Raw genomic sequence first — 25231 nt, 5'->3', positions numbered from 1 at the left:
CAACATATTGATTCAATAATTCTATACATTACTCACTGCTCCTCAAAATAAATTTACTCCTTAATTCTAATCACCTACTGCCCCCCCCTTGCCTCCCCTCTAGTAACCATCAGTTTATTCTCTATAGTTCAGAGTCTGGTTTAGGGGTTGTCTTTTTTCCCCTTTCTTTGTTTTGTTTCTTAAATTCCACATATGAGTGAAATCATATGGTACTTGTCCTTCTCTGACTGACTTATTTCACTTAGCATTATACTCTCTAGCTCCATCCATGTTGTTGCAAATGGCAAGATTCCATTTTTCTTTATAGATGAATTATATTCCATTGTAATATATACGTATACCACTTCTTTATCAATTCATCAGTTGACGGAGACTTGGGTTGCTTCCATCATTTGGCTGTTATAAAGAATGCTGCAATAAACATAGGGTTGTATATATCCTTTTGAACTAGTATTTTCATATTCTTTGGCGTGATTACTGGATCACAAGGTAGTTCTATTTTTAGCTTTTTGAGGAACCTCCTTACTGGGTGGCTCAGTCATTCCACAGTGGCTGCACCAGTTTGGATTCCCACCAATGATGCACAAGAGTTCCTTTTTCTCCACATCCTCTTGTGTTTTTTATTTTAGCCATTCCGACAGGTGTGAGGTGATATCTCTGTAGTTCTGATTTGCATTTTCCCTGATGGTGAGTGATGCTGAGCATCTTTTCATGTGTCTGCTGGCCATCTGGATGTCTTCTTTGGAGAAATGTCTATTCATGTCTTCTGCCCATTTTTTAATTGGATTATTCATTTTTTGGGTGTTAAGTTGTATCAGTTCTTTAAATATTTTGGATACTAATCCTTTATTGAATATGTCATTTGCAAATATCTTCTCCCATTCTGTAGGTTGCCTTTTAGTTTTGTTGATTATTTACTTTGATATGCACAAGCTTTTTATTTTGATGACATCCCAATAGTTTATTTTTTACTTTGTTTCCTTTGCTTCAGGAGACATTATCTAAAAAGAAGTTGTGAAGTTGCTACCACCACTGTCAAACAGGTTACTGCCTGTGTTCTCCTCCAGGATTTTTATGGTTTCAGGTCTCACATTTAGGTTTTTAGTACATTTTCAGTTTATTTTTTGTGTATGGTGTAAGAAAGTGGTTCAGTTCATTCTTTTGCATGTAGCTGTCCCGTTTTCCCAAAACCATTTGTTGAAGAGACTTTTTCCCATTGCATATTCTTGCCCCTTTTGTCGAAGATTAACTGACCATATAGTTTTGGGTTCATTTCTGGGCTTTCTATCTTGTTCCACTAATGTGTGTGTCTCTTTTATGCCAATACCATACTGTTTTGTTTGCTACAGCTTCGTAGTATACCTTAAAATCTGGGATCATGATACCTCCACCTTTGTTTATCTTTTTCAAGATTGTTTTGGCTAGGGGCGCCTGGGTGGCTCAGTCATTAAGTGTCTGCCTTCAGCTCAGGTCATGATCCTGGTGTCCTGGGATCGAGCCCCGCATCGAGCTCCCTGCTCGGCAGGAAGCCTGCTTCTCCCTCTCCCACTACCCCTGCTTGTGTTCCCTCTCTCACTGTGTCTCTCTCTGTCAAATAAATAAAATCTTTAAAAAAAAAGATCATTTTGGCTATTTAGGGTCTTTTGTGATTCCATATAAATTTTAGAATTGTTTGTTCTAGTTCTCTGAAAAATGCACTTGGTATTTTGATAGGGATTGCACTGAATCTGTAGATTGCTTTGGGTAGTACGGACATTTTAAAAATATTTGTTGTTCCAATCCATGAACATGGAATATCTTTCCATTTGCTTGCGTTGTCTTCAATTTCTTTCATCAGTGTTTTATAGTTTTCAGAGTACAGATCTTTCACCTCTTTGGTTAGGTTTATTCCCAGGTATTTTATTATTTTTGGTGCAACCGTAAGTGGAACCTTCCTAATTTCTCTTTCTGTTGCTTATTAGTGTATAGAAATGCAATGGATTTCTATACATTGATTTTATATCCTGTGACCTTACTGAATTCTAGTAGTTTTTGGTAAAGTCTTTAGCGTTTTCCATATGTAGTATCATGTCATCTGCATATAGTGAAAGTTTTACCTCTTCCAAATCAGTAAATCTGGATGCCTTTTATTTCTTTCTGTTGTCTGATTGCTGTGGCTAGGACTTCTAGTACTATGTCAAATGTCAAATAAAAGTGGTGAGAGTGGACATTCTTGTCTTGTTCCTGACCTTGGAGGAAAAGCTCTGTTTTTTACCATTGAGCAGGATGTCTGCTGTGGGTTTTTCATGCACGACCTTTATTATGTTGAGGTATGTTCTCTCTAAACCTACATTGTTGAGGTTTTTATCATGAATGGATGTTGTACTTTGTCAAGTACTTTTTCTGCATCTATTGAAATGATCATATGGTTTTTATACCTTCTCTTATTGATGTGATATATATCACATTAACTGATTTGCAAATATTGAACCATCCTTGTAACCCAGGAATAAGTCCCACTTGATCATGATGAATGATGTTTTTTTAAAATGTATTGTCGGATTCAGTTTGTTAGTATTTTGTTGAGGATTTTTGCATCTACGTTCCTCAGGGATACTGGTCTATAGTTCTCTCTCTCTCTCTCTTTTTTAGTGTTTCTATCTGATTTTGGTATCAGGATAATGCTGGCCTCATAGAGTGAATTTGGAAGTTTTCCTTTCTCTTCTATTTTTTAGAATACCTTGAGAAGAATAGGTATTAACTCTTCTTTAAAAGTTTGGTAGAATTCACCTGTGAAGCCATCTGGTCCTGGACTTTGTTTATTGGAAGTTTTTTGATTACATTCAATTTCATTGCTGGTAATTGGTCTGTTCAAATTTTCTATTTCTTCTGATTCCATTTTGGGAGGTTATATGTTTCTAGAAATTTATCCAATTGTTCTAGATTGTCTAATTTCTTGGCATAAAAATTTTCATAATATTCCCTTACAATTCTTTGTATTTCTGTGGTGTGGTAGTTATTTCTCTTCTTTCGTTTCTGATTTTGTCTATTTGAGTCCTCTTTCTTTGTTTGTTTTATGAGTTTGGCTAAAAGTTTGTTTTGTTGATCTTTTCAAAGAATCAGCTCCTGGTTTTATTGATCTGTTCTACTGTGTGTGTGGTTTTTGTTTTGTTTTGTTTTGTTTCTACTTGATTTATTTCTGCTCTATTTTTATTATTTCCTTCCTTCTTCTACTGCTTTTGGGTTTTGTTTGTTGTTCCTTTTCTAGCTCCTTTAGGTGTATGGTTAGATAGTTTGAGATTTCTCTTGCTTCTTAAAGTAGGCCTACAGTGCTCTAAACTTCCCTCTTAGAACAGCTTTTGCTGCATCCCAAAGATTTTGGACTGTTGTGTTTTCATTTGTCTCCATGTATTTTTTTATTTCCTTTTTGATTTCTTGGTTGACCCATTCATTGTTTAGTAGCATGTTATTTAGCCTCCATGTATATGTCCTCTTTCCAGATTTATTCTTGTGGTTGATTTCTAGTTTCATAGCAGTGTGCTCAGAAAAGATGCACAGTGTGACTTCAATCTTTTTTGAATTTGTTGAGGCTTGTTTTGTGGCCTAATATGTGACCTCTTCTGGAGAATGTTCCATGTGCACTTGAAAAGAATGTGTATTCTACTGTTTTAGGATGGCATGTTCTGAATATATCTGTTAAATCCATCTGGTCCAGTGTGTGATTCAAAGCCACTGTTTCCTTCTTCATTTTCTGTTTGGATTATCTGTCCATTGATGTAAGTGGGGTGTTAAAGTTCCCTACTATTATTGTATTACTATCAATTACTTCCTCTATGTTTGTTACTAACTGCTTTAAGTATTTGTGTGCTCCTATGTTGGGTTCATACATATTTACAACTGTTACAACTTCTTGTTGGATTGTCTGTCCCCTTAATGATTATATGGTGTCATTCTTGGTCTCTTGTTATAGTCTTTGTTTTAAAATCATTTTATCTGATATAAGTATCAGTACCCTGGCTTTCTTTTCAAATCCATTTGCATGATAAATGCTTCCCCATCCCTTCACTTACAATGTGCATGTGTCTTTAGGTCTGAAATGAGTCTCTTATAGGCAGCATATCGATAGGTCTTGTTTTTCTATTTAGTTACCCTTTGCCTTTTGATTGGAGCATTTAGTCCATTTATATTCAAAGTAATTAATGATAGGTATGTATTATTGCCATTTTGTTACTTGCTTTGTGGTTGGCTTTCTTTAATGATATACTTGGATCCCTTTCTCTTTATTTTTTTGCACATCTATTACTCGTTTTTGATTTCTGATTACCATTCGGTTTGCATATAACATGTTCTGTACATAGTATATTAAGTTGATGGTCACTTATGTTTGAACCCATCATTTACTCCTCTCTCCCCACACTAGGTATATGATGTCATACTTCACATCCTTTTATTATGTGAGTGACTGATCTTTATGGATATAATTTTTCTTACTGTTTTTATGCTTCCTACTTCCCTTACTCTTGCTTGTGGTCTTTCCTTTCCATTCAAAGGGTCCCCTTTAACATTTCTTGTAGGGCTACTTTAGTGGTTATGAATTCCTTTACCTTTAGTTTGGGAAACTCTATCTCTCCTTCTATTCTGACTGATAGCTTTGCTGGATAGAATATTCTTGGTTTCAGATTTTTTCCTGTCAGCACTTTGAATACATCATGCCACTCCCTTCCATACAGGGCCATAGTTCTTACAGAAGCCAGTTCTAGGCTACACTCACCTTTTTTTCTTCAGGAGAGTCCAATTTCTCTTAACAGTTATAGTAAGGAAATGTCTTCTACATCTGGCTGTCCTGGTGTCTGCTCGAATGCAGCCTGCTCAACATGGACTTATCTTCCCAAAAGCAATCTCCCTTTGAAGTCTGTTTGCTTTTCACTAGCACTACTATTATCCCAATCAGACTCAAAATCTCACATTTGTCTTCAATTCTCTTTTTCTTCTTCCATTTGAAACCTAGGAATCAAAAAGCAACCAAGTCCTGCCAATGATTCTGTCATGTCTACTGCACCCATTTATTGGGTTTCCTCTTTGTGATGGGCACTGGAGATACAAAGATAAGGAAGACACACCATGCTGCCAAAGAGCTCACTGTCAAGTGTCTCTTCCTTGATATTTTTATAGCTACCACTGATGTTCTAGATGTTCATCATTCTACAGTACCTTTCCACAGCCAGGCCCCGACTGCTCTGGCTTTCTTCAGTCTATTCACTCCCTCCTAAGACTCCAATTCACATAACATTTTTCTGACCAGATACATTCCCTGAAATGATAAATTCATCATGTAATACCCTTGCGAGGAATATCTCCACGGGGTTCTAGTATCTACAGGAAATCTGTTGTCTCTACTCAGATCATCAGAGCTCTGTGTGTCCTGGGCTCATCCCTGTCTACCTGCATGTCTTCCCTTTAACCCAAGTACCCTTCAGTACAGGTCCCCTGCTCCAGTGAAGCTGGTCCTGAAACTGACTAATGTTTACTCTGGGCCCCATCACCCCTCCCTTTCTACTCATCCTCCAAGTCACGGTTCAAGTCCTCTTTCCACAAAATGTTTCAAGAAATTTTATATCCCACACTGACCATGCATTGATATATTACGGTATTTATATAAATCACTCATTTTGACACTAAATCATAAGTATTCATAGTTTTATTTTTTGTCTTTCCAAACACTACAATTTCTTTGAGGTTGGTAAGAAAACTTTGTGTTTTTCTTATGTACTTTCAGATGTCCATTCATTTGAAATATATTTACTGAAGTCCTACGTTTGTGCCCTGCACTATACCAGGCTGAGAGGGTCTACTGTGCTTTAATGTAGTAAAACCCTAAACAGATATTTGTTGATAAACAAAATTCATCCCCTCTGCTAGCAAGCAGCATATTTATTTAAGAAAAATAACTCTTAAAAGCTGTCTTATTTTTAGATCATGTGGCCAAAGAAGTCCCATAATTTCCCACTAGCCCCTCAGTGTCAACTGTTGGGAGTTTAAACAATCAGGCTGGAGGAGGATTTAGAATATACTCACTTGCTCATATTCGTCAGAATTTGATGCACCTTTTGTAATTCCTGTTAAAAGGATATGATCACCTTTTTAAGGATCACATTTTGCTCTTCAACTTGACATAAAATGTTCACATAAAGAAAATGGAGAATTTGCCATCTTTAATAACAGGAAATGTTTCTATACTGCCAGTTTTATAAATAAGCCAGAAACTCCCCAGATTTAGCCAGCTGTATTAGTAAAAATTTAGGAAAGTGGGCAGTTTATTATTATTTAATAGCACAGACTTCTCTTGAGGGTGTACATAATTTAGTTTACAAATATGACCATAAAAAGAACATTCCAATATAATAAATATTCAAGTCAATAAATAAATGTCACCATGACTGTTCTCTTCCATGACAACAAACATTAAGTGCTATAGTCCCAGATGTTTACTTAAATTGGCCCTGGAGGGATAGATAGGCCATAGGTAATCATGGTTACTGATGTACTTTTCATACTGACATGGTACTAAGGAGAAAATGGCCATTCTCTCTGCATAATATCCATCTCTACGGCTTCTATGCAGCATAATTTGCAGCAGTGACTCTCAAGCAGCTTTGTATTTGAAGAGACTCCTGATTTTTATCACAAAAAAAGGAAAGAAAAAAGGAAAAAAGAACTTTAAACAGAATTTTTTTTTTAATTGAACCAGACACTGTGTAAAAATCTGCAGAGATCATGTAAGGCTGAGAATGAGGTTACCTTCTTCAAGAAAGGATTTGCTTTTGCTTCTATCAGACATCTGGGCTTAGGGTAGATCTGAATCCAATTGAGGATGGAAATGATTCAAATCTGGGCTTCACTCATTGAGAGAACTCATCTTTTTTAGGGACTGCTGGAAGCTCTGCTCAGCCTCTCTGCCTGTCAGCCATGCTTTTGCATTCAGCAAGTTTCTTGTGAGAAAAAGCAGCCTCAAATGCAGGGCTCACCTTCCTTGGCTTCCTTCTCCTTCTGGATTTTAGCCCTGAAAATTTTCCATGCCTTGGTAGCTTGCCAGTGCCCTCAAACAGTGCACTTTGCTTAGTATACTTTGCTTATTTAGTATATTTTGTTTTCCTCGTATTATTTGCAGGAGGTCTGAGCTAAGGCGATTTCACAGCTGGAAGGAAAACCTCCTTTGGTGATTGGTGTCACCCTACTTTGGTGAATGGTGTCACTACTCATTACACTTTCTAGCTGATTATCTTGGACTGATCTTTAATAGCTCAATACTTCAATATCTCCCTCTTCCTCTTTTGTCTCTCCTGTGAATGTAGAAAAATCTCTCTAAACCAGACTCTTTGGCCACTTGTTGACCCTGTGATCATTTAAGTTACAACTGCCCATGAACTTTCTACCCAGTCTCCTGGTCGTGGGGATCTCTCAAGTCTAGCCTTGAGTAAGACTATGTCTTAGTCCATCTGAGCTGCCATAACAGAACAGTAACAACGGGGATTGTTACAAACAACAGTTTATTTTCACAGTTCTGCAGGCTGGGAAGTCCAAGATCAAGGTGCCGGCAGATTAGTTGTCTGGTGAGAGGCCACTTTCTGGTTCTTAGATGGCCATCTCTTAACGTGTCCTCACATAGTATAAGGGGCACAAGGACAGTCCGGGATGTCTTACAAGGTCATTAGTCCCATTCATGAGGGCTCAGCCCTCATAACCTACTTACCTCCCAAAGGCTCCATCTCTAAACACCATCCCATTAGGAATTAGGTTTTGAATTTATGACTTTTGAGGGGACACATTCTGTCTATATCAGACGATGTAGCATAAAATATCCTGAAAATTAAATACACAAGGATCCCTAACTGAAAGGTCAGTTAGGAACGATGCTTAATGGTATCCTACAGGAAGTCAACACATCCATGAGTCTACCTGACAGAAGGAAAATACCTACTTTGAGCTCTAACCCAGTCAGGAAGTTCCTTTTTCACTCACCAGGAGCTGGCCTGAACCCCTCTCAAATTGGCAGCAGAATTAAAAGGCAGCTGGTCCACTGACTGGAGCATAAAGTGACCAAAGGTGAGACAAGCAGAGCCACAGCACTGTGTAAATAAGAGCTGCCCTCCCACCGTAAAGAAAGACAAGGAGCAGATACTTCTTAGAGAATCTCCAGGGAAAGCAGGCTCTTTAAGAAGGTCTTCAAAAGACTTGAGGCTTAAAGTCTGAAAATCCGAACCAGTAAAGATAAAAATATATTTCCAGACTGTAACATCATAAAATAATTTGGCACTGGACAAAACACGTGTTGAATGCCTGGCAAAGAATGAGAATACGGGCCAAGAGAAGCAGAGCAGTGTGGACCACGCAAGCACAGAGACAACTGGCTCGCTGTACGATACGACTGGGAGGAAGGGGTCCCAGAGAAGTTTCCATGCACCCCTGCAGAACAGTGTTGGGACACAATTTCTTTCTGTCCAGGTGGGCTCCACATTATGCAAGGACGGGACAACTCTGTAATCATCAACTGATAACCTGGTCTTGTCAGGTTGACGGCTCCTCCCCAGGTTACTAGCTGTAGCAACCCACACTTCTGAAGGTGGCTGGTGTTTAAGAGCTGACAAGAAACACTGGAAGGGAAAACACAGGAAGGAGCACAGTCTTTGTTTGGAAGCGATGGGACCTTGGATGACATTTTCCATGTTTTCCAAACGTTCCAGAATGCGATCATATTTTATTTACAAACTAAATAAATAGCAAATACAAATGGTATAAAGAAGCAGCAATGCCCTCTAAAATTTCTTTTTTCAACTCAAGATTTTCTGTAATGAATCCCAGTAACAGAATTAAGTTTCTATATAAGGGATGGGGAGGGAGCGCCATGTGCCTCAGAAGGGGGTCTGAGGATTAAGTCAATCTGATTGTCAGCTGGTCTCTTCTACTTTCCTTCAAACAACATGTTACTTCCCATACAAAGCAAATATACAAGACATTTTTCAATCTCATAATATTTATGAGGAAATTCTTTACCTAAAATTCTCATATTCTTCTTCTTGTCGTTTCCACGGACAGCTCTGTATATTTCTGATAATCTGAAGATAGTCACTCTCTAAATACCTAAAAGTCAAACGTCAATAAAATTAGAAAACAGAGATCCCACATATTGCTAAACACACATATAAGTGTCCTAAAGGGCACTTTGAGAATCTGCTCATTTTAGCTCTCTAAATCTTTTCTGAAATAAGGTAATGTAGAAATGAGTTAATACCATACCCATTTCCAAACCGCTAGGAACATAAATTTGGAAAGAATTATTATGTTGATTTAGGAATGTGTAATTTGCATATATCATAAGTCAAGTCTAATATTACAGATAAATCATGACAGCACCTCAATTCACATTCATAGCTTATAGCCATTTCATTTTGCTATAACTCACTGACAAACGTATTTTATAGATGTTTACCATAAATACATAATTTATCATTTTTTATACTCTAAGTTGACTGATTTACCTTTGGAAATGTAGATAAAATTTCCCTAAAATAATCATCTTAAATTTTAACTCTGAATGGTACACTAAAAAAAAAAAAAAACAGATTAAGTTAAGAGAGATGCTTATATATTGGCATAAAAAAATCTATAGGCTCAGCAGTACAATTTTGCGGGATCCCAGTCCCCAGTAAATCTCCTTTTACCTGAAATTTCATAAGTATTAATTCCTTTAATCATAGAATAGCCTTTAGTCTTTAAGGGTTATTATTTCAAATGCAAGTACTGGGGCCCCTGGATGGCTTAGTTGGTTAAGCATCTGCCTTCGGCTCAGGTCATGATCCCAGGGTCCTGAGATGGAGCCCTACATAGGGCTTCCTGCTCCGTGGGAAGCCTGCTTCTCCCTCTCCCTCTGCCCCACCCACCCCCTACAGCTTGTGCTTTCTCTCAAATAAATAAAATCTTTTAAAAAATTAAAAAAATAATAAAGTGCAAGTACCCCTTTGTGTGAATAAAAAAAAACCCTTAAATTTTCTTTCAATTAATATCTTAGTCATTAGTTGCCTACCACTTGAGATGAAGGCTCTGCACTAAGGAGATGGAGTATGTGCAGTGGGTAGGTGGAGAAGGGAGAGGGCCATGAAAAATCCTGTCAGAAACCACTCCCCCATCTCCAACCAGCAAAATGAAGAGCCTCCAAAGCTTCACTCTGAAAGAGCTATTTGTTATAGGTGGGGAAGGTCATCATCCAAGCAACTCCTCTCCCTCTGAAGTTTACCTATCTTTTGGTTATCTCTGTCTTCAATGTGCCACCACAAATAAAAAAAATATATATATATATATATTTTTTCCCTTGGCTGCTGTTGGCCCAGCTAAGAAAATCTGAAAATCCTGAAAGACTGTTAATATACTAAAGGAGAAGCAAAGCAAAAAGCTATCACAGGAGAGGTTAAAAATAGTTGTACTTGTACATAGGCTTCCAACCTTAACAGATTTACCTCATTCCCATGGGTGCTAAGACTTGTCCGAGTGTGCCAAGGAGCCTGAGAAATCTATATCCTCTACCCCCAAAGCTTTATCTAAATGTGACACTTCCCAGCTGGAGTAAATATTACCTGTCTCCACATGGTAGGGGAAACCCAGAGACTCTGCAAGTATTAAGCTCAAAAAAAAGAAAAAGAAGAAAGGAAAGGAGAGGAGAGGAGAGGAAAGGAAGAAGGAAGGAAGGAAGGAAGGAAGGAAGGAAGGACGGAAGGACGAAAGAAAGAGAAAGAAAGAGAATGCACATTCAGCAACTTACCCAAGGCTCTCTTAATTTCTGGCTCTTCAGCAGAGACATGACATGGTGCCTATGCTCTCATGTCTGGAGAGTCTTGTCTACCACCATGGCATGGTTTTTAGTCATTTCATCATATTCAAAACAGGACACTATATGTATCAGTATTTCTCAGGCAAAGTAACAAAAGAATTGCTATCTTGTAAGAAGGGAAAAATGAAGGGGGCGGGGAATTGGAAGGGGAGATAAACCATGAGAGACTATGGACTCCGAAAAACAAACTGGGGTTCTGGAGGGGAGGGGGGTGGGAGGATGGGTTTGCCTGGTGACGGGTATTAAAGAGGGCACGTATTGAATGGAGCACTGGGTGTTATACGCAAACAATGAATCATGGAACACTACATCAAAAACTAATGATGTAATGTATGGTGATTAACATAACATAATAAAATTAAAAAAAACTAAAGATGTAATGTATAATGACTAACATAATAAAATTAAAAAAAGAATTGCTATCTCACAAAGCTGATTGAAAGAGAAAATGGAAAGAGAGAAGCCAAATACAAATATCTTCTCATTAAATCAATGAGAATTGCAACTGTATGGGAAGTCATCAAGATAAAGTATAACATAAAAAGTAGAGGAAGTATGAAATTACTATCCTCTCCTAAAAACTAAATGTGTCAGAGTTTGAAGTTTTCTTTAAATACCATTCGTTGGGTGAAAAAGAAATTAAATTTCTCATGATGTACAGCTAAAATAGATTAGTGTACTTGAAGACAGAGCAGTAGAAACTATTGAAAATGAGACATAAAAGGAAACAAAAGATTGAGTGGAAAAGTTACAATCACACAGCTCTGAGACAACCTTGGATGGCAATATATGGGAAATTATGACCGTAGAAAGCCAGAAAAGACAATTTTTTTTCCAAAAAATTATGGTGGCAAATTTTCCAAGTGAGAACTATAAACCCACAGATCCAAAAAGCTCGACAAACTGATAATACAAGAGACGTTTAAAAAAAAAAAACAACAAAAACACTAGAGGTGCCTGGGTGGTTCAATCAGTTAAGCACCCGATTTAGGATTTCTGTTTAGGTCATAATCTCAGGGTCAGGAGATTGAGCCCAGAGTAGAACTCCATGCTCAGTGGGGAGTCTGCTTGAGGATTTCTCTCTCTCTCCTTCTTCCTCTGCCCCGCCCCCACTTGTGCAAGTCTGCTCTCTAAATGCATAAATAAATAAATAAATCTTAAAAAAAACTACACAAGACACACAATAATAAAATTTCTTTAAACCAGTGATAAAGAGAAAATCTTAAAAGTAGTTAGAGAAAAGACGGGTGCCTGGGTGGCTCAGTCAGTTAAGCATCTGCCTTTGGCTCAGGTCGTGATCCCGTGGTCCTGGGATTGAGCTCCACGTAGGGCTCCCTGCTCAGCAGGCGTCTGCTTCTCCCTCTCCCTCTGCCCTCCCCTCCCCCACTGCTCAAGTTCACTCTCTCTCTCAAATAAATAAATAATCTTTTTTTAAAAAGTAGTTAGAGAAAAGAAACATACATATATAGAAACAAACTAAGATTACAGCACAGTTGTCAGAAACAATGCAAATCAGAAGGCATGGAACAATACCATTAAAATAAAGAACATCATTTAGGGGGATTGTCAACCTAGATTTCTACAGTCAGCAAACCTTTCAAAAAATGAGGGCAAAACAGGGACTTTTTCAGACATACAAAGGCTGAAAGAAATCATACCAGCAAACCTGCAGGAGAAGGAATGATAACGGAGTCCCTCAGGCAGAAGAAAAAGGAAACCGGAATAACTCTGGCTTGATACAAAGTAACAAAGAACACTAGAAATGGTAAATATGTATATATTTACAAAAGACTTTTTCTTCTTTTTCTACATCTCTTTAAAAAATAATTGACGGTTTAAGGTAAATATAATAATAATATATTGGGGAGTTTATAACATATGTTATAAATCAATGCCTGACAACTATAGAACAAAGGCCAGAAAGGGGGATGATATAAATCACTTTGAAAGCAGATTGTGATGACAAAAAGATGTATGCAGTTGACCTTTAAATAACCCAGGGGTTAGTGGTCTTGACCCCCTGTGCAGTCAAAAGTCCACATATAACTTTTGACTGAAAAAATGTAATTACCAATAGTCTACTATTGACCAGAAAGAAGTCTTACCAATAACATAAACAGCCAATTAACATGTATTTTGTATGTTAATTTGTATGTATTATATATTGTATTCTTACAATAAGGTAAGCTAGAGAAAAGACAAAGTTATTCAGAAAATCATAAGGAAGAGAAAATACATTTATAGTACCATACTATAAAAACTCCATGTGTAAGTGGACCCATGCAGTTCAAACCTATTTTGTTTAAGGGAAAACCATACTGTTCACTAAAAGCAATCAGTAAAAACAAAGCCATGAAGAGTGAGGATGTAATCATAAAATACTCAACCAAAAGAATGCAGGAAAAGGGAAAGGAACAAAGAGCAGGCAAATAGAAAACAAACAACATGATGGTAGATTTAAACCCAACCATATGAATAATCCCATTAAATGTAAATAATGTAAACATACCAATTAAAAGGCAGAGAACGTCATCTTGGATTTTAAATAAGCAAGAACCAATCACATATTATTTACAAAATGAGCATTTCATATAAGTAAATAGGTTAAAAGTAAAAAGGTGAGAAAAGATACACCATAGTAGAACTAATTAAAACAAAGCTGTTTTGTTTTAAAAATAAAGTTAATAAACTTATTGTCACATTGCTCAGGTGAAAAACAGACACAAATGACCAAGATGAGACCCATGTTGGAGACTGCAGCACTAACGGTCCTACAGACATAAAAGTATAATAACTTTATACCAAAAATTTGACAACTTAGACACAATGGACATATTTGTTGAAAGACACAAACTACAAAAGCTCTCTCAAGAAGAAAGAGAGGTCAGAATCAGAGGGAGATGTAAGTAACCACAGAAAAGTGTTCGGAGAGATGCAACATTGCTAGCTTTGAAGGTGGAGTTAAAATAGAGAACAGTTCCAGTTCAAGATGGTGACAGAGAAAGATCCTGAACTCATCTCGCACAAAGAGTCTACAGCTACATATGCAACAATTTCCTCTTAAAACAAAAAAATACAAAACTAAAGGCTGGCTGAGTAACAACTACACATTGTGGGGCACCTGGGTGACTCAGTTGGTTGGGTGTCTGCCTTCAGCTAGGGTCATGATTCCAGGGGATCGAGCCTTGCAGCAGGCCCCCTGCTCAGTGGGAAGCCCGCTTCTCCCTCTGCCCCTCCCCTTGCTCGTGCTTTCTCTCTCTCTCTCTCTAATAGATGGATGGAATCTTTAAAACAACAACAACTACACATTGAGGGAAACCACGTCAAAGTAGGTAGGAAAGGCTGGGATGCAACCTCACCATAAACCCCATTCCCAAAGCAGTGACCCACAACTAGCAACTAGCTAGCAATGAACTCAAAACCCAGAGATTCTCCCTGAGGAGCAAAGGGTTTGAATCCCATGTTGTGCATTTCACCTTTAAGACACCCCCTTGACAGATGAGCCCTCAAAACACCTAACTTTAAAAAACCAGTGGGGCTCACGTCCCAAGACCCAAAAAATGGAAGCAATCTGAGAAACTGCTCTTCAAGTGCTTGTGTGCTTGAACTCACCCACCCCAGGATCCAGCTCAATGGCAGCTGATTGCCCCAGACTTAAAGTGAAGGAGGCTCACCTACTTATATAAAAGCACTAGGCCAAGGAGGCAGGCATCTAATTTAACACACACATCTAGGAGCCTACAGGACCATTCTCCAGGGACGGAGATTGATGCATGCCATCTTCATGCTCCTTCTGCTGTGCTCCAGAGCAGCAGTATATCCCAGAAGGAGCTTTCATACACCTGGTGCCCTGATTTCTGCCGCCGCCACCTTGACTACCCAGCTCTAGAAGTCAGGGAAGCTTACAGTCCTGGTTCCATGGGACTGTAACAACAAGTGTCAGCCAGAAAGGAGCTCATATCCCTGCCTGGCACCCCAATGCTTGTGACTGCTGTTAGGAGATACCTCTACATGACCTGGCTCTGGTGACCAGTGGGGTCACTCATGGATCCCACAGGACTGTAACCAACAGAAAAAGAACTCGTAAGCAGTGACTATCCTCAGGACGCAGCAAGAGGCAACAGGCCCAGGAACTTGGACTTTAGTGAAGGAGACCTATTAGCTAATCATAACTGTGGTCTGAGAGGCAGGCTTCTAACTGAACATGCAGCTGGGGGCTGACTACAATCCTTTCCAGAGTCCTTGAGGGGAGGTACTGTCTTCACACCCAGACTTTGCTGTGCTCCAGAGTGCCAGCATCTTTTGGAGGGAACTTTCCATGTCTGGTACCCTGGTTAATATGGCTGGTACCCCTGGTATTTGTGGCTGCCACTCAGGTGACACCTCTTGATCACCTGATTCTGGTGGCTGGCAGGGCTTAGGCTTAAAGTCCCACAGGACTGTATATATTGGTACACTTTAAAAAGATGATGCCTGAGGTTCTGGCCTCCAGTGAGAATCTAGGTGTTGAGATCCTCCCCTTTGGGATACTGACAAGTACTGGCACATACTTAACTACTGGAGGTGATGAAAACTATAACAGTCTGCTTGGACAAGACAACGGTTTGAGATACAGTGAAGAGCTGGGGCAGGGTTGAGTCACAAGGTTCATATCCTACACAAGGCCACTCCTTTAAGACTGGGCGAGGTGGTTGTTTCATCTACTTTACAGAAACCAACAGAGTCAAGCAAAACTAAGAAACAGAGGAATGTGTTCCACATGAAAGAAGAACAAAACCTCAGAAAAAAATCTTAATGAAATGGAGCTAAGTAATTTACATGATAAAGAGTTGAAAGTAATGTGTCATAAAGATGCTCAAAGAACTGGGGAGATGAATGGATAGTCATAGCAAGAACTTCAAAAAAGAGAGAAAATATAAGAAAGTCCTAAGTGGAAGTCATGGAGCTGTAGAATACAATAACTGGACGGAACAATATACTAGACGGGTTCCACAGTAGACTAGATGAAGCAGAAGAAAGGATCATTCAACTCAGAGACAGGCAGTGGAACTCACCCAATCAGAGCAGCAAAAAGAATAAAGGATATAAAAAAAAAGAAAAGTGAACACAGCTTAAGGGAATGATGCAACAACATCAAATGGACTACCGTTCATATCATTTGGCTCCCAGAAGGAAAAGAGAGAAAGGGGCAGAAAAAAATATTGGCTAGAAACTTATTATTCAAAAAAATAATGACTAAAAACTTCCCTAACCCAGGGAACAAAACAAATATACAGATCCAAGATGCCTGGAGACTTCCAAAAAAGAGGAACCTAACGAAATCCATATTGAGACATATTATAATTAAAGTGTCAAAAGTTAAAGACAAGGAAAGAATATTAAAAGCAGCAAGAAAAGAATAATTTTTATGTACAAGGGAACCCACGTAAGACTATAAGCAGAATTTTTAGCATAAACTTTGCAGACCAGAAGAAGGTGGCATGATATAAAGTGCTGAAAGACAAAGAACTTCCAACCAAGAACATTCTATCCAGAAAAGTTATCATTCAAACTTGAAAAAAAGAGTTTTACAGAAAAGCAAAAGTTAAAGAAGTTCACCACCATTAAATCAGTGTTAAAAGAAATGTTAGAGGGATTAAACATTGAAAAAAGAAGCATGAATTAGTAATAAGAACAAATATTAATAAATCTCACTGGAAAGGTAAATATATAGTAAAGATAGTAGATTAATCACTTATGAAGCTAGTATGAAAGTTAAAAGAGAAAAAAAACTATGATTACAATAATTAAAGGATATATAATATAAAAGAAAGATGTAAAATGTACATGAGGAACATAAGATATGGAGGGGGGAGAATAACAATATTGAGCTTTATAATAGGATAAAACTTAAGTTGTTATCAATTTAAATTAGTCTTCTGGATGTAAGTTTTTATATATAAGCCTCATGGTAACCATAAAGCAAAAATCTACAGTAAATATACAAAAGAGAAAGAATTAAAGCATATCACTAAAGAAAGTCATCAAACCACAAAGGAAGAGAGCAAAAGAAACAGAGAGAAACTATTAAAAACAGCCAGAAAATAATGAACAAAATGGCAATAAGTACATACTTTAAATGTAAATGGAATAAATTCTCTAATTAAAAGACACAGAGTGGCTGAATGTATAAAAAAACAAGAGGTATCTATATGTTGTCTACAAAAGACTCACTTTAGAGGTAAGGAACCACACAGACTGAAAGTGAAAGGATGGAAAAAGGTATTCCATGCAAATGTAAACCAAAAGAAAGGTGGAATAGCTATGCTTATATCAGACAAAGTGGGCTTTAAAACAAAGACTGTAGTAAGAGACAAACAAGAGCACTGAATAATAATAAAGGGGTGAATCCAAAAGAAGATAAAACATTTCTAAATATTTATACAACCAACATAGAAGCACCTAAATATATAAAGCAAATATTAACATACCTAATGGGAGAAATAAACAGCAATACAATAATAGTAAGGGACTTTAATAATGGATAGATCATCCAGATAGAAAATCATCAAGGAAACATAAGCATTAAATAACACATTAGACCAGATGGTTTTAACAGAAATTTACAGAACATTCCATCCCAAAGTAGCAGATTATACATTCTTCTCAAGTACATTTAGAACATTTTCCAAGATACATAATGTTAGGCCGAAAAACAAGTCTTAATAAATTTGATTTCTTCTTTGACCCATTGGTTGTTCAAGTAGCATACTGATTAATATTCACATATCTGTAATTTTCCAGGTTTCTTCATGTAATTAATATCAAGTTTTATACTATCATGGTCAGAAAAGATACTTAGCATGATCAAATTTTTTAAATTGTTAAACCAGTGGTAGCTTGAAATTGGCCAAGGTTGGAGTATTTACACCACAGGCATTGGCAAATGTGACAAATCAGGGCTTCCTCTCCCCTGAGCAAGTTGTTGAAGTTGTATACTTCACCGCAATTAGACAACCTGTTGGCCCGGCTCAAAACTTTTCACTCCCTCCCCACCCCAGTTTGAGGTTTACTGAGGCCTGTTGAGAAGGCCAAATGAGATTTTGCTGTCACATCTTTTTTTTTTTTTTTTAAGATTTTGTTTATTTGAGAGAGAGAGATACACAGCAAGAGAGAGAACACAAGCAGGGGGAGTGGGAGAGGGAGAAGCAGGCTTCCCGCAGAGCGGGGAGCCCGATGTGGGGCTTGATCCCAAGACCCTGGGATTATGACCTAAGCCTAAGGCAGACACTTAACGACTGAGCCACCCAGGTGCCACCACACACCTCACTCTTTAAGCAAGACTGATCCACAATGGTCCCAAATTTCAGGGAAACAAAACTATCACATTCGATCAAATAGCAACTGTTATCTTGGAAATTAAAGTTGATTTTATCCCCACCAAGATTTTGAGCAAATTCTTATGAAAGAAAAAACACATTATACTTTTACTTTGAATTCCTTGAAAAACAGAGTTTGTGTCATTTTGAAATCATTCTTGCCTTTCTATCAAGCTTAAGTTAGAACATTAAAATTACCATCCATTGCCAATTAGGATAAAGGTGCATTATAAAATACATAGGGCCTTTAAAACATTTTTGTTTTAGTGACATACATCCTCCAACAAATTGTAGCTGGCTCCAATTTAACTTAATATTGAAAGATGTCAATCATAATGTATCTAATTTTACTAGGAAGTTAGCTGCATAGAAAGGCTTCTGACTTTATAGTCACTGATATTTAAAACTAAGTAAACACATTATAGCAGACCTACTTATTACAAAGGAAATGTTCCCAGCCATTTTATAATCAGAAGACAGTACTCAAGCTATTTACTTCCTGAGGTTGCTGTGTTTAGGGAATCTTTTGCATGTTGACTCTAGAAATGAAGCATCATCGTCTAACATTACAAAGGGAAGACTAAAGAATAAGGAATATCACAAGAAGCATTTTTTTCTACATACTTGCTCTTTCCTACTGGAAAATAAATCACCAACCAGATTTTTTAGAAAATTAAAATTACCATTACGATTTATAAAATGGGAGCAGGGCTGGAGCAGAAAACCATCTGAGAAGGTAAAAATCACACGTATGCCACAAGTGGGGGCTAACTTATGAGAGAAATGCGTCTCTGTAAACCTTTCTTGTTAAGTAAAATGCTCTAAATCACATCATACTTTCTGCAAATTTACATTTATACTTGGTTTTCAGTTACAAAGGATAGCCCCCACTCTTGAAAGATAACCGTCCCTATGATATTACTCCATTTTAATGGATGGCACAACTAAAAATTCTGAGAAGATGAACAGCTTGCTCAATATTGTATTGTAAGTGGATGAGCTAAGAATTAAACACATGACTTTTGATTCACAGTCTGGGTCTCTTTCCAATGTATCACACTGCATCTCATCTATTTTCATAATGAAGTTGAAATTAATCCCGTCAGAAATATTTGCTGGTCCCAGGACATACAATAAATCATACTAAATAATGCAGCAAGTTATTTTCCAAAGAATAAATAATGTCTATTTAAATCATTATCAATAATACTCGAAATAAAATACAAATTATAAATAACATTTGAAATGACAGTAAATATATTAAAATTGAAAATATTCTAGAAACTTCTCTTTGGAGATAAAGACCCACATGCTATGATTAGTTTTATCTCAGTTAAGATATAAATAGGGCTTCTTAAAAGCCCTATATAACTTCCGGTTAATTCATGTAATCATTAAATACTTATTGGGTACTTATTAGACACCTAGAAGTTATCTTGAAGATATTCATCTATTAATCCCATTTAAGCTGCTGAGATACTGATTTAGTTTCCTATAACATCACTTCATTGTGAAAGCCAAACTTTTTGTCTGTGGAAATGCGTGGGGAAACCCCAATAATATTAAGTCAGTAGGTTTCTTTTTTTTTTTTAGGATTTTATTTATTTATTTTAGAGAGAGAGAAAAAGAGTGCACATGCAAGTAGGGATAGGGACAGAGGGAGAGAGCGAATCTCAAGCAGACTCCTCACCGTGCAGGGAGCCCAACGCATGAAACCCCTGATTTCATGACCCTGAAATCATGACCTGAGTTGAAATCAAGAGTCAGTCACTTAACCGACTGGCCACCCAGGCGCCCCTAAGTCAGTAGAGGTTTCTAAGTGGTGTTCCGTATAGATCAGTTTTTTGTAGCTAGTTTCTACCAAACCCTTGAAGAGCTCAGGTCTACAAGAAACCAAATGCTGCAAATAAGTATAATGCTATAAGATTTTCAGTTAAAACAGCTAATCATTTTTACAGAGCAAAACTTTTTAAAGAAATGGATGATGAATGTATGACAGCTAACAAAAAAAGTATACAGAAGGTAGATTGAGTTGAGCTATGAATAATACAGATATATTGTAATGACATTTGATCCACTAAAGGTAGAAGAATTCAATTTACATTGTTTTCAACTCTACATGATAGTAGCTTCAGTTTAGAATGCTGTGGCTATTGTCAATTGGCATAGGAGAAAGGGATCTTAAACTTTTACTTTCTCCATACACTCCATACACAGCCAAGTTAAATATTCTAAAAAGCCTCCAGAATTAATTCCTAAAAATGCCAATGTTCTTCTTCACCGCTCCAGTGAAATCTCCAAACTGCCATATGTGAAAAAGTCAGATAGGAACACTTTCTCTGCCCTAGGCAATTAACTTTTGGAGTTTTGATATTAATTACATGTGTAAGACACATGCTAGGAAAGCCTGCAACAGTGACTGACGTTAGACAACCAAGAGGGAATGGGGTGTCTATTTACAAAGGGGTGGGGCGTGGCATAGGAAAAGGGACTCAGATTGGTGAAGCCCACTCTAAGGCCAGCAACAGGGATGGAGTAGGAAAGCTGTCACCACCCAAAGTCTATAGGCTGCCCGGAAAGAGCTGTAGCTGGAGGTACAGAAGAGGACCACTGGACAAGGGTGATGGCCTTTGATAGAGGATGTGTCATCTCTAAACCAAAGCCCACAGAGAGCAACTGAGAGAACAAACACTCCAAATTTTCTCTCCTCCCACTTTCCACTCTCCTGCCAGTGATTTGCATAGACTAATCCTAACCAGAAGCCAAAGGTTATGAGAGTCCAACTAATGTAGCCCAAGGAAGTCAGCCTTGTGGAGCATGCAGCAAGAATAAAAAAGAGTAGCAAGTAGATCTGGAAGGTTAAAAAGGAATTTTATAGCACGAACGAAAATTCATTCATGATGTTATTTTCAGAATTATTTTGGGGTATGTGAATTTACTTTGCTACTCTAGTTTGATATAATGCCCAAATCAAGCAGTACCTCATAGAAAAACAAAAACCATAATTTTCAGTACCTCCTCTATGAACATCTGCAACATGCAAACACAGCACCAGGACAGAAAGAATGAATAAACAAAGAAGGAAACCGCTCTTTAAGATTTTCCTATTTCCTCTCAAAACAAAATCACAAGACTTTTGAAGATGAAAAAATGATGATCTACTTTCCAAGTTCATAGAAAGAAATCTCCAGACATATACAGGAATTGCCAAAGATGAAAAAAACAGTTCAGTGACTTTATACTACCAATTTTTGAACTAGAATTCCATATATTGCAAGGGATCTAAGAGAACCAATAAATTCAGTGTCTCCATCTCTTAAGAGTTCCATTTATAGTTAGAGTTAGTTCCATTATATAGTTAGTTCCATTCTTATAGTTAGAGTGAGTTACAACAGTGAGGGAGCTAACATGGGTAGTATACCTGGTAAGATTTTTAAGCCATATATGAATGACTATTAACATTTTGCCTTTAAATTCTTCTGACTCACATAAGCAACCACCCTGTATCTAGTATATATCTCTACAGCACTACTTTTATTTTCATATATTTACTCAGTAAATACCTATTGGGAATCTCCTATCCGTGAGGTACTGTTCTGGGACCAATAATACAATAGTGAACAAAATAAGATAGTTTTTAAAAAATCTATGTTCTCAGGAAATTTATATTGTAATAGGGGATGACAGACAATAAACCAAATGTATGAGCTGAATTATGTTCCCCATAATCCATATGTTGAAACCCTAACACCCAGTACCTTAGAATTGGATTGTATTTGGAAATAAAGCCTTTACATGGGGGATTAAATTAAAACGAGGCCATTAGGGTGGCCCTAACCCAATCTGACTGGTGTTCTTACCACAAAAAGAAAGTTGTATACACAGAGAGACACCAGGAATGGGGCGTGCATAGCGAAAAGACCACATGAGGACACAGCAAGAAAGTAATTGTCTGCTAGCCAGGGAGAGAGGCCTTAGGAAAAAACCAAACCTGCTGACACCCTGATCTTGGACTTCCAGCCTCCAGAACTGTGCAAAAATTCATTTCTGTTGTAAACTGAAGCCCCAGTCTATGGCAACTTGTTACGGCAGCCCTAGCAAACTAACACAACAAATAACATGTAAATTAATAGCATGTTGAAGAACTATGTACTTGGTACCATGAGGAAAAATACTGCAGGAAAGGAGGGAAAGTGTGTGAAACAGGGTTGCAGTTTAGGTAGGTAAGAGTTGGGCAAAGACTTCAAGAAGTGATAAGGGAAGCCATGCACATACATGGGTTGGAAATAGGAAGAACATTCTAGGCAAAGGGAATGACAAGTGCAAAGGCCAGAGGGAAAGGCAGGCATGGTATGTTTGAGGAACAAGATGTACAGGGTGGCTGGAAATCACCCATGAGTCATGCAGGAATCCACTTATGGGTGGCAAGAGATGAGGTCAGAAAGGTAACAAGAAATCTGATGGTAGAGGCCTTTCTATTCAAAGTATGGACCTCAGACTAGCAGTACTGGCATTACATGGTTAAGATTGTTAGAAATGCAGAATCTCAGGCCCTATCCCAGACCTACAGAATCAGAATATATATTAAAATAAAATCCACAGGGCACCTGGGTGGCTCAGTTCATTAAGCGACTGCCTTCCGCCCAGGTCATGATCCCGGAATCCTGGGATCGAGTCCCACATCGGGCTCTTGGCTCAGTAGGGAGCTTGCTTCTCCCTCTGACCCTCTCCCCCCTCATGCTGTTTCTCTCTCTCTCTCTCTAATAAATAAATAAAGTCTTTAAAAAAAGTTAAAAAAATAAAATAAAATCCACAAGTGATTTGTAGGCACATTAAAATTTTTAACAGCTTTATGGAGGTACACAGTTGACCCCTGAACAACACAGGTTTGAACTGTGCAGGTCCACCTATACATGGACTTTTTTTCAATACAGAACAATACGGTAAGTGTATTTTCTCTTTCTTATGATTTCTTAACATTTTCTTTTGTCTAGCTTATTGTATTGTAAGAATACAGTATATTAAATATATAACATATAATATATGTGTTAACCAACTGTTTATGGCATCAGTAAAGCTTCTGGTCAATGGTAGTCTATTAGTAGCTAAGTTTTGAGGGAATCAAAAGTTATGCATGGATTTTCAACTGCACAGGGAGGGGGATCAGTGCTCCTAATCCCATGTTGTTCAAGGGTCAACTGTAATTCATATACCATATAATTCACCTACTTAAAGGGTACAAACCATTGGTTTTTAAAGAATATTCACAGATACATACAACCATCACTACAGTCAATTTTAGAACATACTATCACCTCAAAATGAAATTTGGTACACTCTGGTTATCACCCCCAGCAACTCATAAATTTTTATATACTGTGTCTTTATTTTCATTCATCTTGAAGTATTTTCTGATTTTGCTTTATATTACTTTGTGGACCCAGTGCATAGTTAGGAGAATTATCTAATTTCCACATATTTATGAGTTTCTCTCAAATTTTTCCTGAATATTGATTTCAAATTTCATTACAGTGTAGTCAGAAAACATACTTTGTATTAATTCTATCCTTTTAAATTTATTTTAGGTTTTATAGCCTAGCATATGATTTATCCTGGAGAATATTTTGTATTGAGAAGAATGTACATTCTGTTGTTGTTGGGTGGTGTGGTCAACAGAAGTTTGTTAGGTCTCATTTGGTGTACAGTGTCATTCAAGTCTTCCATTTCTTGTTGATATTCTGTCTGGTTGTTCTACTGACTATTAAAAATAGGGAAAATAGGGTACTGAAGTCACCAATTATTATTGAACTGTTTATTTCTCCCTTTATTTCTGTCAGTTTTTGCTCTGTGTATTTTGGTGCTCTGTTATTAAGTTTATAATTATTAAATCTTCCCAATGAATTGCTCTTTTTAGGATTATAGAGTCCTCTTTATTGCTATTAATATTTTTTCTTTTAAAAGTCTATTTTGTCTGATAGCAGTTTAGCCACTCCAGCTTTCTTGTGGCTGCTCTTTGCATGCTTTATATTTCTTTATCCTTTTACTTTCAATCTATTTGTAAATTTGAATCCAAAGTATATCTTCTGTAGATAGTACATGGTTGAATCCTATTTTTTAATCTGGTCTGATAATCTCTGCCTTTTGATTACATGATTTAACCCATTTATACTTAATGTTATTGTTGATATAGTTAGACTTACCGCTGTCACTTAACTCTTTGTTTTTATGTTTCATGTATTTTCTGTTCCTTTACTTCTTCTTTATAGCATTCTTCTGCCTTAAGTGAATATTTTATAAAATAATGTTTTAATAAGTTTTATCTTTTAGTGGTTGTTCTAGGGCTTACCATACACATCTTACCTTGTCAGAATCAGCTTCCAATTTATACTACCTTAACTGCACTGATATATAAAATACTACTTATAGTTTATAGCTCTATTCCCTTTCCCCACCTTTTGTGGAAATTTTGTTATAAAATATTACATTTATTCATGTTATAAACCCACCTGCACATTGTTATAATTATTACTTTACCATCTGTTATCACTTCCTTGGCCCAATAACAGCTTTGTTCCCCTTGACCTCCTTTGTGCTGTTATTGGCAAATATAATACATATCTGTGTGAGAACTGCTTTTAAGGGCCTTGAAGGCTACTGTAATAATTTTGCCCTTAATTCTGAGTGAAATGGGAAGACACTGGGATAGAGAAGTGACTTGATTGGACTTATATTTTAAAAAGGTTTCTTCTGTATACTTTGTTGAGAAAAGCCTCTTAGAGAGCGAGCAGGAGACCAATTAAGATATGTTTGCCATAATCCAGGAGTGGAATAAAGATGGCTTGGACCAGGGTGGAGTTGGCAGAATTAGTAAGAAGTGATCAGCTTCTACAAATGATTTGAAGGTAGCCAATGATATTTAATGACAGATAATGAGAGGACTTGAGAATAACTCTGAGCATTTAGGCCTGAGCACTGGAAGAACAGACCTAGCATTAACTGAAGTTGAGAAAAG

The 25231-nt window shown here is 37.3% G+C and overlaps 1 protein-coding gene across 1 annotated transcript in view; it reads right to left on the bottom strand.

The window, feature by feature from the left end:
- Positions 1-25231, bottom strand: part of ST8SIA6 (ST8 alpha-N-acetyl-neuraminide alpha-2,8-sialyltransferase 6) — a 142829-nt gene that overhangs the window by 32066 nt on the left and 85532 nt on the right. Inside the window, exon 4 of the mRNA XM_025853614.2 lies at positions 9031-9117. Within this exon, the coding sequence (XP_025709399.1) occupies positions 9031-9117 (87 nt within the window). The remainder of the gene's footprint in view (positions 1-9030; positions 9118-25231) is intronic.

Source organism: Callorhinus ursinus, unplaced genomic scaffold (genome assembly GCF_003265705.2).
Source record: "Callorhinus ursinus isolate GAN/ISIS: 27379988/994484 unplaced genomic scaffold, GSC_fseal_2.0 scaffold36, whole genome shotgun sequence".
NCBI lineage: Eukaryota > Metazoa > Chordata > Mammalia > Carnivora > Otariidae > Callorhinus > Callorhinus ursinus.
This window is presented reverse-complemented; position numbering and strand designations above follow the sequence as displayed.